Genomic DNA, 15,642 nt, shown 5'->3' on the forward strand with positions numbered 1-15,642 from the left:
AAGTGGGAAAGGTGATCTATTTCACAGAAGAGGGACTTCTTGTTTTATTCCGGACATTCTAGCCCAGAATTCAGCAGCTGCTCGGCATTTGAGATCTGTGGAATGATTTCAATATATCACATTCAGAAGTCTCAGAAATGAAGGATTGAAGCTTTCTCGCAGAAAGGGCTAGCCTACAAAACTTTAAGCCAGATGGTGTTGTATCAATAAAAGTACAGGTTAAAGGTTTCTTCTCAACGGATTTTGTTACTAAGACCTTAGCTGTGATCCTTTTGTAATTTATCATCATTACATGTGCACAATAAAATGTTAACTATTGATCACCATGAAAGCGTGTTTAATAGGCAATCTACTAAACCTTGAGTTTGAAAATAAAAAAAAAACAATACTTAGACTGAAGATGTTTCTCTAAAATTGTGGGGTTTTATTGTTTGTTCTTTTTTTTGGCCAGGTGCCTTAAATCCCAGCACTCAGGAGGCAAAGGTGGGTAGATCTCTGTGAGTTGGAGGCCAGTCTGGTCTATACTAGTTCCAGACTAGCCAGGGCTATCTAATGATCACTTGTCTCAAAACTAACCAACTGAATAATTAAAAAAAAAAAACAGTGCTGTGTAATGACTGGCCTGGTGAGCGGCCAGGCTGGTGAGCAGAAGCAGGTTGGACAGGCAAGGGAGCAGATTCTTATCGCACAGGATTTCAACTAATTTTGGTAGAAACATAAACTGTTGGATAGTGTATAATTATTTTCACAAAATCCACAGCCACAGCTGGCAATTTCTCCATGACTAACCCTGCCAGATGTTTTTTTGGTTTTGCTGAGTCACTTTTTCTCCCCCACTCGGAACTCTGTGTTCTCACCAACTCTGAATTCCCTGTTTTTTTTTTTTTCCCTCACATTTTGCCTTTTACCTGCATTGAGGAGAGTTTAAATTGCTCTTTTCCCCTTCTCCCATGCATATTACCATTGTTGTTTTTTTTTCTAAATTACTCTAATTTTACCTTTTGTCATAAATCTTAACCTGTCCCTTCCCTAGGAAGACAGACGTTTTGGGGAAATTATGCTAAACAGCCATTAAGCCTGTCTATCCACAGTCCCAGCACAACCCATGACTAGGCAGATTCTGAATCACCCTAGAATGTAGGCTGCTAGAAAAAAGAATAGCTCCCAAACTTCTTCGTTCTGTGCTGAAACTACCTCTCCTCCAGTTGGAAGTCCTGGGAGCCAGAAAGGGCCGGCTGTGGAACAGCGCGGAACAACGGAGCGGTGCCGGTGCCTTTGGATTCACATAGATTTGCGTTTTCTCACCCAACCGACCGGCTCACTGCCTGGCTCCTAGACAGAAAAACTTCAGGGACGGAGTGAGTCTCTTGAATGTTAATTAAAACCTTCAGCTGTGTGCATGGCTGCATAATAATCTTCATTGATTCAAACAGGCGAGGCACCTCCTAAGAGCTGGTAACTTGCACTAAGGGCTAAAGGGGGAATATGTGACTCCCCCACCGGCTGAGAAAAGCTTGAATGGGGTAGACTGACGTGGGAGTGCACAACTGAAACTATGTCAAGTGCTTGATAAATTGGTGAAGCTGGGAGCATGCTCTACAAACGTGCACAGGAAGGGCTGAGAGCGTGTCCCCGTCATTTGCAGACTCCTCATCAGCCGCATTTCACCACTGGTTATGCAAAAGGAAATCGCGCTTTCTACGTGTCTTCATGCATGTGTGTTTTAGGGAATAGCCAACAGGATATTTCTGCTGACAAACAATAGGTTCCCCAAACTGCAAGTGTCTGTGAATGGAAAAATTGATCACTCTCTGAACTGTTTTCTTGATGCAATCTTTCTTTGCTCGGTCAGGAGTAGAAGGCAAGAGGGAAAGCTCCTGGCGTAAGGGACCAGATAGCGTCACGTTGTGCCGTTAGGCCAGTGAGTCCACAAGGAGCGGCTGGCCGCACAGTTGGTATTGTAAAAGGATGTCGAGGAGGTTCTGCCCTGTCTGTTGTTCTCAGACATAATCGCGAAGCCTAATCAAAGTCACTGTAAGTGTGACGACAGTTTAGTGCCTTTTTACACTTCTCAGAGCCTACAAGGTGGACCTGAGCTTGACTTTACTGAAGGAAGTGGAAAAAAAAATGTAGGAAGCAGTGTTTCTCAACCTGTGGTTCGCAACTCCTGCGGGGATTGAAAGACCCTTTCAAGGGGCCGCCTGTGAAAACACAGATATTTACATTACAATTAATAACAGTAGCAAACTGCATTTATGAAAATAATTTTATGGTGGGGGTCAGCACAACCTGAGGAAGTGTATTAAAGGGTCAGTGTCAGGAAGGTTGAGAAGCACTGCTCTAAAGGTAGGAATAAGTTGAATACTCAATCAGGAATCTCTTGACAGGACGTTGGCCAAATGCTACCAGTATGATCAGTGACGTCCTCAGACCCGAACAGCTTCACTGCGAAACCTAGGAAAGGAAAGCGGGAAACAAGTGACGAAAACCAAAGCTTGCGAGGCGACACCTGGCTGCAGCTAGGCTCAGTGACAGAGGTGTGCTTGGCACGGGTGGCCTCCTGGGTCCATTCCCAGCATCTAGAGAGGAAAACAGACACTTGGAAGCCCCAATGTCATTTATTTTTCAGTTTCATTTTTTGTTTCTCTGCATTTTGGAGGAATTCGCTCTAAACCCACAGCTGTCTTCCTCAACGTGAGTGAGAACCATCCTTCCTGGAATCCCCTAACTACAGACGTCAAGCTCAGATTCTCCCAGGCTTCAAGCTCCTCAGTCCCTCTCTGAAGCTGGGAACCGGAATCCGGACTGGGTGAGGGTGGGGGAGATGCCAAGTGGCCTTTAGACCTAATCCAGGGCATTTGTCCATGACAGACACGTGCATTTACTGCATCGCCCTGCACAACGTACCAGGGACTGACTGTATGTTCTGCTAACCACGGGGTGCTCGGGCAGAGTCTTGGAACTGCACTTGTCTACTGGGGATGATCCGGTGAGCCTGATATATCTTGTGCTTCAAGGAAAGCAAAGGGAAAGTAAGGCTCCCTTAACTTTCAACTTAAGTCCCTCCAACACGACTCCTTTCTCCCTCGCAGGCCACCAAGGCTGGTTCATCCAGGGATCGGCCCGGCAGCCTGGATCCGCAGCACCTGGATCCGCCTGCGCCGAAGGGGCAGCTGGGTGCTCGACGGCGCTGTTGAATCACGGGTGAGTCACCCCTTTCGGGGTCTCGGAGTTTCCTATGGGAGGAGGCGGGGCAGGGGTGTGGATTGACCGGGAGCCGCCCACCGCCAAGATGAGTGACCGGGGCTGGGGGGCGGGGAGTCGCCGGCCTCGGCGGAGGCGGCACCGGGTGGAGAGGCGCCCGTGGCCGCGCTGCCCTTTATAACGCGCCCCGCGCGGACCCCGGCAGCCTGGGTAGAGCCGGTACCCATCACCCACTCCCCCCGATCGCCTCCGCAGCGCAACCTCTGCGTCGCCACCGAAGTCTTGCGACCTCCCGCCACCAGCCCTAGGACATGGCGATCCCCGTGCTCCCGCGCCTCCTAGCGGCGCTTGTGCCCACCTTTCTCGGCTGCCTCCTCGTCCAGGTGTCCCTGGCTGCAGGTGAGTGGCACCGATCATGAAGAGCCCAGAGCATATGGGAGACAGGGGGTTACCTGGCTAAGTGGGGGTTTGCTGTGGTTCCTTGGGGACCCTAGCGTGTCCCACCGTACCTATGGACTCGGCTGCGCTTGTCCTGAGGGTTTGAATGAAAACAGGACGGGGAGGTAGTTGATGCCCGAGCCCGGCTTTTGCCGCCACTGGAGATGCCTGCTCTGTGTGTTTACCACGGTTACACAAAGATCGGTGGCTCCTGCTTTGACTTTGAGGAAAGAGCTGCCTAGGAAGTTGGGCCCTTGAAGGTAGCGGGTGCGTGGATTCGTCTCTCTCCAAGTCTGCGTGCTTCCCGTGGCTTGCATTTTATCTTTGAAAAGGTGTGCGCCTTCCCGTAGTAAACAGCTATTCTTGTGGCCTTTAGTTTAGATCTGGCAGAAGCAATCCTGTTATAAACTCGGGCAGACAGAGTTCATACCCCACATCTACCCAATGTTTGGGGCGAGGCAGAGACTGAATGAATCCCGAGGACTTGCAAAAAGAGACGTTATCAACAGAGTATTTTTAATGAAATGGCATCCCACCACGTGACAGGTGCCGCGTGGGTCACTCATCTACTTTGCTCTCCGTGGGGGTTTCAGTGTAGAGATATTTTAGATTACATTGTCAAGTTTGACTTTTTTCGTTTATATACATTACTGAATTGTCTTACCTGTGTGGAACGTGCCCTCTTTCGAACTTATTCAAACCCATCTTTGCGTCTACTTTGATCCTGCGTCAGAAGGGTCTCTGGCACGTGTGTAGACCTTGGGTCCTCTTTCCACGTCGCTATAAAGCGGGCTTTCCCTTAAATAGTTTAAACAAGGACTTCAGGGTCTTTAGCTACTTCCACGGACTGTGGTGTGGATGTTACCAGGAGCACGATATGGGTCTAGAAAAAAAAATGGACACACACACACCACCTCTGTTCTTCCTAAGTTAGCGATGTTTTGTAATTGACATTTAAAATGTGCTCCTTCTGATGGCGTAGGCTGGATAGTTGTTTCATGAACGCAGTAGTGCATGCAATTATAGTTCTCTTGTGTTCTTTGTAGGTACTCTACAGAAGGCGTTTAATTTAACTTGGAAGTCAACTAATTTCAAGACCATTTTGGAGTGGGAACCCAAACCCATCGATTATGTCTACATTGTTGAGATAACGTAAGCTAAGTTCAAAATGAAAAGATAATGTTTTTGCCCTTACTGATTCTTTAAAACTGTTGCTAGGTCGGGCTGTTCGGCAAACGATAGAGATTTCATGGTATTTTGCCAGGCACTGTCATGTTTCATCAGGGTGGAAATATTTCCATACTTTCAATGGGTATGACAGGAGCTGGGGATGTACCTCAGTTTGTTGAGTGTGCATCTTAGCACACTTAAAGCCCTGGGTTAGGTCCCTGGCACTGCACAGAATTGGTATGGTCTCACCCAGGAGGTGGAGGCAGTAAGATTTAAAATTCATGGTCAGTCTTAGCTATATATAGGGAGTTCCAGGCCATCCTGCAATATGCAGGATCCTGAAGCAGAATAAATAACTAAACAATAAAAAAAACAAGTAAATAAAATGATGTAATGTCTAGTTATTTGGGGGAAATTATAGGAAAAGTAGTAAGTGTGTATAAACTATAGAGAGGTGAGCCTAGTCACGCAGGCATTTATAGTGGGATAAATGGCCGCTAATCTCCGATAAGCACTGATATACTTTTCCCGGTTGCTAGCTATCTAGACTGGGGCTCCTGGCATGTCAGGAAGAGGTAGGAGGAATCTCAGTGTCTACACTGCCCTGAAGCAGCACTTGATTCATTTATCTATGGACTCTGGGAACCAAATTTTGGTTGTACTCATTATCTTGGTGGAAGCCGAATTTCTGACTCACTGAGCTGCTTAGAAAACACCGAAGGACTGTCTATATCTTCTGCCATTTGGGGACAGCTTGGCTCATTCAAGCCTGTTCACTGATTGACAGCTCTCAGGAATAAGTAAGTCAACACTTTAAATCTAAGTATCAGGGTGTGCCACGTTTTCCTTTGACGGTTTTCACACATTCTTGGCAAGCCTTTGGCTTCTGATAGGATCTAAGAGATGTGCAAGAAGCTTGAGAAATCGAGGCTGCCTGGTGTGGACATTATTTCAATAGCGGTGACGTAAAGACGTAAGAGCATCATTGGCAAAAGTCAAGCATGTTTTTTGCTTCTTGGTTTTGCTGTTTCAGCTTGTTCCAAACATTTATGGTTACAACTCTCAAGTGTGGGTCTTTTAAATGTCTGTCTTGTTTTTCTAAATGAACCCCATGACTATTGACCAACCAAAGGGAAGAGAATTTGAGTATGATCACGCATGCATATATGCATGTATAGCTATGCATAAATATATAGAGATAAAGAAATTTCATAATCTATTATTACCATTGTAGTCAAACTTATCAGTTAAAGGCTGGTGATATAGTTCAGTGGTAGAATCCTCTTCTAGTATGTACAAAACCTTGGGTCCCATCCTTAATCCATGCTCCCCCAAATTTAGTTGAGCTGGTAGTGGTGGAACATACCTATAATCCCTGCACATCTTGGTCATACGAAGCGATAGGATTAGGAGTTCAAGGCTACATATATGCTCAATGCCACCTGGAGCTACATAGTGAGACCCTGACTCGAAACAAATTCAAATCTTGCCAATTCATATTTTAATAGTTGAGAGTTATTAAAGTTATCAATTTCCTTTATGCAGACCTGACATTTGCCTTAGGAAATGCTTTCCTTCTAGATAAGAAGATTAGATTTTGGGAGTAGCTATTATCTTCTAAATATGTCATCTTATTTGTAATGACATTGGGAATATATCTTGGATTGGCTTGGCTAATAAATGTTAGCCTTTATTAGCAGTAATTTTTAGGGGGGGTCATTATTGAGAGTAGTAAGGCTTATATTCTATGAACACGAGAGCTCAGGGCACAACTTAGGGATACCTGCAGGTTTGGGTATCCTACAGGCCAGATCACCCTCCTCGGACAGGCCCTTGCTTCTGAGTTGGCTGATCCTGGAAGCATTTCCATCAGTCAGTGCCTGAGACCTGAGCTAGCTTTCGCCTTTCTCAGGGGAAAGGGGATTCTAGGGCTAAGGGAACCATAGCAGCCATGTTTCTAGACAGCTCTGGGAAGCCAGCGGCGTACGCTGACGGTTCCTAGTGATTGCCCAGGCTGCCTGGAACCAAGTGTGCTACATCTCTGTTAGGCTGAAACAAGGCTGGGAGGAAAACCTCGCTCATCACTGCTTCTCCTGGATTTCCTTTATTTCTGATCTCCCCACGAAGGAGGCAGCACCTTAACAGGGGACCACGTTCCCCACCCTCACCCATGCTGCTGAAGCTTGGTTGTGCGGTGCTGGACCCAGGACAGCTCTGTGGTGCCAAAGCCCCTTGGCTGAGCCCACAGCATCTTCTCTGAAAATAGGCTCAGTGGTAGCTGGGAAGCCTCCGAGGCCCAGCTTCAGCCCCACGTGCCGTGTGCCATCCAGTCCGTAGTGTGTGCTGAATTTGGAAACTGAATTTAGAAGTGTCCAGATACAGTCTCTAACTCAATTAGTGAGCGTCTGTTTGCTGTTGGAACTCCTCAGCAAACTAGGAGGGACTTTTACTTCCAAATTTGGGGAGTTTTTCACTAACCTAGAGGGACCTTGAATACTTTTAAAGTGGTTGTGCTCTTGGCGACACCCAGAGGACCTCACTGGAGAATTGTCCTCTCTTTGACCTGTTGTCACGGGACGACGTAGGCCCCTGTCCTAAATTTTTTTCAGAGCGCACGTGTTCCTACTTGTGAGCTGGGCAGAACGAAACAGCACATCTCTCGGCTGTATGTCCTCGCTCAGAGCCTAGCCCCGGAACAACATGTTTGTCTTATTGGTGGAAAGAAACCATCAAAGCCACCATTGGCTTCTGATATGGAATCAAGGTGCATTTTGGTCATTCTGGATCCAAACAGCCTCTCTATACTTATCATACAAGAAAATTTTAAAAATACAAGAAGATAAAATATTCTAATTTTAAAGTTAGTTTGAAGATAAAGTCTTTCAGTCTAGTTATGTTTTTGAAGAATCCACTTTTGTGCGGATTTAGATCATTGAATCTACATGTGACTCCCCCGCTCACTGTTGTATCATATTCTATATCTATGTTGAATAATCAAGTCTATCTATAATAGATTCCCACATAATTACATCCTGTCATGGTCATCATAAGTGGTTAGTCAACATTTCTATATGCCCGAGATTATGCTGGTCCCTTTGCTCAGGTTCCCTCATGTGCTGTAATCTCTTTAAGGAGATGCTGGATTCTTTTTCATGTGTGTGGTCATGGGAAGTGTGTTTTCACCCTGAAAGGGTAGCAGCCTTACACTCAGCACACACCCAAGTCCCACTGCTTGATAGAGAGATGCAAACCAGAACTCTTGGTCCAAAGAGTGCCCACGTGTTCAGAGCTTCCGTGGCAGCAGGGTGGGGGAAAAAGCAAGTTCTGTCCTCTGCCCTCGGAGGCGCCGACTCGGTTGAGGGGGTGTTACCTGCATTGGTTTTCTCTGCTCTTTGAGGAAGCATGTTCTCATTCTGGACTCACGGCTAGCATGCGGTGTGATCAGGCAAACAAACCAAGCGCTACCACTGGTTACTGTGTGACTTTGAAAGTTGTTTAGTGTCTCTGAACGTATATGCTCCTGCATTTTTTAAAAAAGGGGGCGGGGCTGGGGAGATGGCTCAGCCATTAAGAGCACCGATGCTCTTTCAGAGAATCCAGGTTCAATTCCCAACACGCACACAGCAGTTCACAACTGCCTGTTAACTCCAGTCCCAGGGTATCCGACACCCTCACACAGATACGCATACAGGCCAACACCAATGCACCTAAAATAAAATTAATTAATTAATTAATTAAAATTTTTTAAAAATCCAGCAGAGTCAGCCTGGCTTCTGGGTGAGCATGCATTCATGCGTCAAACGCAAAGGGTGGGGGATGCCTCTTCACGTTTCCCTGTGGCTGCCAGTTGGTAGCACAGAGCACACTGGCGGTAGAAGGCCACCCATCCTGGTGGACACAAACCCTGATATCCCGTCTCTTTCTCTCCTTCCTTCCTTTAGCTCTGGATCTAGAGACTGGAAGAGCAAATGCTTCTTAATCCAAGAGACCGAGTGTGACCTCACAGACGAGATCATGCAAGATGTGCACCTGGTCTACCACGCAAGGGTCCTATCTGTCCCACCAAATAACACTTACTTTGGGGACGCACCGTTAGCAAATGCCCCAGAATTCTTACCTTACCGAGACAGTAAGTAGCTTGGTTGGCAATGTCTTCATTCTTGGTCTAGTCTCCCGTGTACTCTTGTGCTTTGTGGTCCCTACTGGCCATTAGATTAAACACATATCTCTATACACACAGAGAGGGGCATCTAATAAGTGTGTCTCCCACTCTCTGCAGATGTGGCGGGTGGGTCCCAGGATGTGAACCTGTGTGTGTGTGTTGATCACTGTATCAGTCATCCACTGTCTCCTCCGGTCCACCCCTAGTTCCTACCAGTAACCGGCTGGAGGTTGTACCGAGGCTGGGCTTGTGGTTTTTCCTCGGGGCGCTCTGCCAGGATACACGTCACACGCTGAATTTTCTACCCCTTCATCTCAGAGGTCCTAGTTGAGGATTTTTCCCCAAACGAGCACAGATCCACAGGGAAGCTCACTTGTGTCTGTAATCAGGCACCTCCATTCCCCAATCAGCTGAGCTCCATCTGGTCTCGAGATGAGCCAGTACCTGCCAGCTCTGGGCTGGCCTCCCTCATGCTGGGTTTGAACACGTGGCATTCTTTCTTCTGCACCTTTATCCCAGCGGGCTAGCCTGCCCTCTAATAAGGAAATGCAGAGAATTCCTGCCAAATACGAGATTTTTGTGTGTTTGTGGGGTTGGTTTTGCGGGGAAGGGCAGGACTGCGGTTTAGAAGCAGACATTTCATGAGCACAGGAAGCACATTAGGAAGACTGAACTCCGCTCCTCTGCAAGGCCTGCTGGTTCAAATAAAGAGTTGCCTTTTTGGTGCTCCCATCTGTACCCCTCTGACGGCTCTGAGATATGGATGGTGGGACTGGCGAGGGACAATTGGCTGGAATTTTACTTCTGAGATTTGTGCTCATGGTCTAATTACCCAGATGAATGTGACCATCTCCCTAGAGTCCTCGTTAACAAGCCTCTCTCTTCAGACTCCTTTGTGTTTTTACCTGTGGGTTTCTGTATGGTACCTTCATGTCACGCAGGCTCACTGACGATCATTCTAAAAAAAAAAAAATAAAAATAAAAAAATATTAAACATACAATAAACAAAACCAAATCATCTGTGGTAAGAGAAAGAGCACACATTCTCTCTCTCTCTCTCTCTCACACTAACTCTCTCTCTCTCTCTCTCTCTCTCTCTCTCTCTCTCACACACACACACACACACACACACACACACACAAACCAGTGACTTGCATAGAGTGAGGACTTACTTGGCCATCACATAACTAGAGCACAGGAGAGGTAACTGAACCAGGAACCAATGACTTAAAAGAAATTCCTTGGTGAAACAGGGACACTAGACCTCTAATTTATTGCACATAAATTATGGAAGCTTGCAGCCATCCACACATGGTCACCAAACTCTAGAAATACGGCTAATGCTGCCAAGATGAAATATATGACGGTTTTTGAAAAACGTAAACTATTCATAAAGTGTTTATATTTGATTGCATGTTAAAATGCTAACCTATTAATGGGCCTATTAAAGTTTATTATTAACTTTAGTTCCACCAGCTCCTTCTCCCATTTCCTAATGACCGTGAGGAAAGCTCTCCTTGTGTTTCCCGAGGACGGTGCTGCTGTGTGCTGTCTTGGGACTCAGCTCTAGGACCCCAGCTACTGGAGCTGATTCTGTACACATAGAACATCTGCGCAGATGTTCTACGTGCGTGATGGAGGAGTTGTCAATGATGATAACTCAGTGATCTTTTCTTTGTATGGATTCTCATTTCCAACCAAGGTAATTTGTCTCTTTCCATTTCAGCAAAGCTCGGACAGCCAGCAATTCAGCACTTTAAACAAGTTGGCCGAAACCTGAGCGTGACGGTAGAAGACACTCCTACGCTAGTCAGAAGGCCGAATGGCACATTCCTCACCCTGCGGGATGTTTTTGGCAAGGACTTGAGCTATGGACTTTCTTATCGGAAAGAGACAAGCACAGGAATAGTGAGAAATTTTTCACTCATTTTGATGCCTTCTTTTATAGATCCTTCATTCTCCGCTGTCCGCTTCTTTCCCAGTTCAAATGTAGAGGAATAGGGGTTGACGTGGTGGTCTGGACGACAGGTCCTCGTTCTCTTGCCACTTTTGTTAGTCACCCTGTGCCCTTGGGCAGGCACTTGCAGAGATTCCAGTTTCTCAACCAATAAGCTGAGCCAGATCATCTCCAAGGGTCCTGTCCTCTCCCACATCCTCATACTGGGGATCCCAGAGGGGAAAATGACTTATTAACTAATTTGTGTATGCGCGTGCATGTGCGTGTGTGTGCAAGCTCCTTGTGATGCTGGGATTGTTACCCAGGGCCTTGTAACAATCTCTTTACCACTGGTTCAGTAGTAAATTCTATCTCTTTTTCCTTCAGTTAAAAAGAGGGGCTGAACTAAGTTGGATTTAAGTTGTATCTTTTCAGCCTCGGTGAAGGTATCCTTAGCAGTTATCAGGAGTTACTGATTAGCCAAGTAACTTCTAATCCTCCTCTGTCAATGATGTCATAGACTTTGCTTAGAGCCCAGGTTTGTTGCTGTTTTTTTTTTTTTTTTTTTTTTTTTTTTTTTTTTTGCCTTCCTTGGTGACTAAATAAGGGGAAAGAAGTCACTCTGAGCCTAGATGAAACAAGAACTCTTATCTTTCCACAGAAACCAATCTATTCAGACACCAATGACTTCTTCCTTCAAACGGAACATGATGGCAGCTACTGCTTCACTGTCCACGCTCTGATTCGCTCCAGGAAAGATAATCAAAAGAGCCCAGAAAGCAGCACCGAGTGCACGGACCAGTGGGAAAGTATAATGGGAGGTGAGTGGCCATGGCTGTCAGTGACCGTGGCTGTCAGTGGCCTGGGAGGCTTGGCTACCCCAACATGTACCTCTATGGTGCAAACGTTTGGGGAGAACGACTTTAGGGTTTCTTTTTGGGTTCTCTTTGAGGCATTTAGAAGTGATTCCAAGTGGCCCCCTTGGTTATCAAGCACTTGCCTGGGCACTTGCAATGGGCCAAATTCTATGGACCATTGGGTATGCAGAGAACAGCTAGGGTCTCCAGTCACAGCCATCTTGGCCTCTTTCTCCTGGCAGCATGATCTGGGGGCAGTGGTCTCTGGACATGGATATTTTCAGGGCACCTATGAAGAACTGTTACTACAGGGGATGTGTGTGTGTGTGTGTGTGTGTGTGTAGGTCATGAAACTAGAAAGGGGGCTATGAGAGAGAAGAGAGAGTTATAAGGGGGGGGGATAATGGGATAGATGTGATAAGAAGAGGGGTGGCCTGTCTAGGGGGAGGACAGGAGAGAGACAAAGGGGCATGGGGGCAAGGAATAAATGAGAACAAAGTCTAATTGCATGTAGTTATGAAAATGCCATAATTAAACCCATTACCTTAAATGCTAACCTAAAAAACACAATTTTTTTTTAAATGCAAGAACACATATAAGCATTCTGCCCTCTTACTACTATTGGCGGGAAGCTCCCCCTCCACTGGGCCCCACCCCTGGGCCAGCTCCTGACCCATGGGCCCCCAGGTTCCCCTTCCTAAGCCTTACGCTAATTCTGCTGCCTCGGCCTCTGCCTGTTTCCCTGCCTCATCTCTGTCTTCTGAGGTATTTCCGAGGCTTCCTCCTTCCTCCACCAGCCAGCCAATGTTTCTTCATCTCCTGCAGCAGTAGGCTCGTCTCTTTGCTCTACTTATTAATCTTCTATTATAACCTCTGCCACCAAACTCGGGGTCCCTTTTGTCTACCTTTCCAATGCCTGCTCTTCCATCTGGCTCTGGCAGCTCTTCTCTAGCTGAGGAGCACTGGGTGGCTCTAGCCATTCACTGTCAGTTTCTCTCAAGCATATGAGGTCAGGTAAACTCTTTCTTAATCTAAGCATGGTAGGAAAACTGGAAGAAATAAACTTCAAAAAAGCAGGAGGGTGTAATTTGGGGTCATGCCTCCCTGCGAGTGGGATTTGAGCCTCCAAGTTGACTTTGATTTGATTTGTTTTTTTCAGAAACACTCATCATTGTGGGATCAGTGGTGTTCGTGGTCACCATCTTTATCATCCTCCTGTCCATATATCTGTGCAAGCACAGAAATGGCAGAGCCGGGCAGAAGAGGAAGGAGAACTCCCCGCTGCGCTCGGTATAGAGGCAGGAGGCTGAGGCTGCTAACTACCGCACTCCTTGAACGGCACTGTTACCAAGACCTCTGATGGGAGCACAGGACGCGGAGCTTGAAAACCCTGGTTCAGAAAGGCTCCCTTTGTGACCTGCTATTCCAGCCACCGCTGATTCCGACACTAGCATTTGCCACTTTCGAATGTACTGAACGGTACGGACTGGTTAACACTACGGCGTCTTTTGCACAAATGCTTTAGACTGTGTATTATATACTACACTCAGGAAGACACTAGGTCAACGGGGACAGACGCCTTTCATATAATCCGGGTGGACTTTTGGGAGAACCTTTGAGAAGCTGATTTCATAGGCTACAGGACAGAAAAAGGAAATTGGATGGACTTTTCTAAAGCTGTCTTTCTGTAAAGTAGTAGTTGGTTTCTTTTTTCCCCTCCTTCTAGGTACTTTTGAAAGTTCAAAGCAATTGGCAAACTTTCATATTAATGTGTTAAGTGCAGAATATTTCTGCTTGGGGCATCTTTCTGCTATGTATTACAATCTAGCACTTTAACTGACAATGGTGGGGATTAAAGATTTGATAGCCAACTCTATTTTTATAGGACTACTACACAAAGAAACTACATTGAGTTTTTATGATTTAAGGTACTTAAAAGTATCTATGGTTAACACTGCATATATTTATATTAATTTTAAAGGTGTTATATATGGGATTTTCTATGTGTATAGTTTCTATTTGTATATATTGCAATAATTTATTTAATATACTTTTATATAAATAAAGGTGATTGGGAATTGAGACTATCACATTTATATCTTCCATTTATTATTTACGACTTGGTATTTGCATTAGGTGACCTCACTGCAGTGATCCTAAAAATCTTAGTGGCTTACAACAATGTAGAGTTTTCACTTATACTATAATTGTTAAGTCTTGGTAGGTGGTAGCTCCTTATAGTGTCTTCCCATTGCAAGACCCCAAAGCAAGCAGAAGTCTCTATCTGGATCAGAGCAAAGGTGAACACATACACATACACTAAAAACCAAAAACCAACCAACCTGAAAAACAAAAAAAACTCAGATTGCTGCACCTTCAATGTTTAAGCCGCTTCTTAAAAATAACTTTTTAGGTTATAATATAATTACATCATGTCCCCACTTCCTTTCCTCCCTCCAGACCCTCCCGTGTAATGCTGCCCCTTGACCCTTGGTCTCATTCAAACTCATGGTCTTAAAACTTCTGGTCTGTACTTTGGTTCACATGCCCAAACAAGTCATGTGACCATGCCTGACAAGACTTGACCTTCTGAGAGGGACCGTAAGACCCATATCGGTGGGCAGGGATACAGTCTTTCGGAAAGGAGAAAAATGCTGTAATCTAGTACAGGCTTAGATTTCTTCCCACAGTCACTTGCGTCGTGAATGAGGCTAAAAGAGAAAGAAAACTGCTTTGGATTATTACGTTGGCAAGAATTAGAAGGATCAAACAGGGTGCGAGCTGGATGGAACGAAGTCTCTAGATCGAGAGCTCTTTGAGGGCGACCACTGAGTTTGGTTCTCGGTTTAGACCTCATTTGAAGAAACTGAGCACACGTGTTTGGTTATGCTGAGCTGACCTCATGACTTCTGATGTGGAGAAACTGAAGGAGTCCTTCAGAGGAGGCGGACAGGATGAAGGTGAAGTTCTGAGCTGGCTCAACCACAAACCTGCTTTGGCTTCCCTCTGGGGGAAGGCTGGGGAGTTACCAGTGGTCCCTTTGACTCCGTAGGGTTTGTCTGTTTACTCAGTAACAAACACACTCAGTCCGCACCGCAGCTGCTGAGACTGCTTGCAGCCAGCGCAGCTTTTGCTAGGCTGTCCAGAAAGAGACGAGGCAGAGAGGTTTTGCCCTTATCTTGAGTTCCTGCTCACGTGTCTTGGCCAGGACAAAGAGCTCTATGTACCACATGAAGGGCAAAGCAGGAGCTCGTGCCTGGCCCTGAGTTTCTCTGCCAAAAATAATTATAGCGTTATGTAATTGCCTTTCTTCATAATCTAAGGAATTTGAATTATCCGCAGACTGAAAGCAGGCCTAGGTATAAATAAATAAGGTACCTAGCTGTTCACAGAGGGAGGAAGGCATCACAGGTCTTGTGAGGCAGCAAGGAAAGGATTGGAGGGTTCCACTCCGAACGTTAACCACACACAGCCGCTCTTTATTGCCCACACTAAACAGCTGCTTTCGGAATCAGCACCGCAGTGGTCTCGACGGCTGAAACCAGACACCAGGACTTGGCTGCCCTCTAGTGGGCCAAACAGAACGCCTCCTTATCTGTGCAAGACCTTACTGCTTACTGACAAAGCTTACTACTAATTAGTAGACAGACCTTACACGCTTTCTACAGATATTTTTTTCTACCTTAAATCACTGTTTGGCATATTCGTAAGAAACTAGAATTTGAGCTGGGCGGTGGTGGCGCACGCCTTTAATCCCAGCACTTGGGAGGCAGAGGCAGGTGGATTTTTGTGAGTTTGAGGCCAGCCTGGTCTAGTTCCAAGACAGGCTCCAAAGATACAGAGAAACCCTGTCTCGAAAAACAAAAAAAAAAAAA

At 46.0% G+C, this 15,642-nt stretch overlaps 1 protein-coding gene across 1 annotated transcript; it reads left to right on the forward strand.

Moving 5' to 3' along the window:
* Positions 1-3,322: 3,322 nt before the first annotated feature.
* Positions 3,323-13,854, forward strand: F3 (coagulation factor III, tissue factor). Its single transcript, XM_050154605.1, has 6 exons — positions 3,323-3,603; positions 4,689-4,794; positions 8,754-8,941; positions 10,701-10,882; positions 11,572-11,731; positions 12,927-13,854. The coding sequence occupies exons 1-6, from the start codon at positions 3,516-3,518 to the stop codon at positions 13,061-13,063; spliced, it is 861 nt and encodes a 286-aa protein (XP_050010562.1). The 5' UTR covers positions 3,323-3,515; the 3' UTR covers positions 13,064-13,854.
* Positions 13,855-15,642: the final 1,788 nt, after the last annotated feature.

Source organism: Alexandromys fortis, unplaced genomic scaffold (genome assembly GCF_014885135.2).
Source record: "Alexandromys fortis isolate MF-2015 unplaced genomic scaffold, M_Fortis_MF-2015_v1.1 scaffold_19, whole genome shotgun sequence".
Classification (NCBI taxonomy): Eukaryota; Metazoa; Chordata; class Mammalia; order Rodentia; family Cricetidae; genus Alexandromys; species Alexandromys fortis.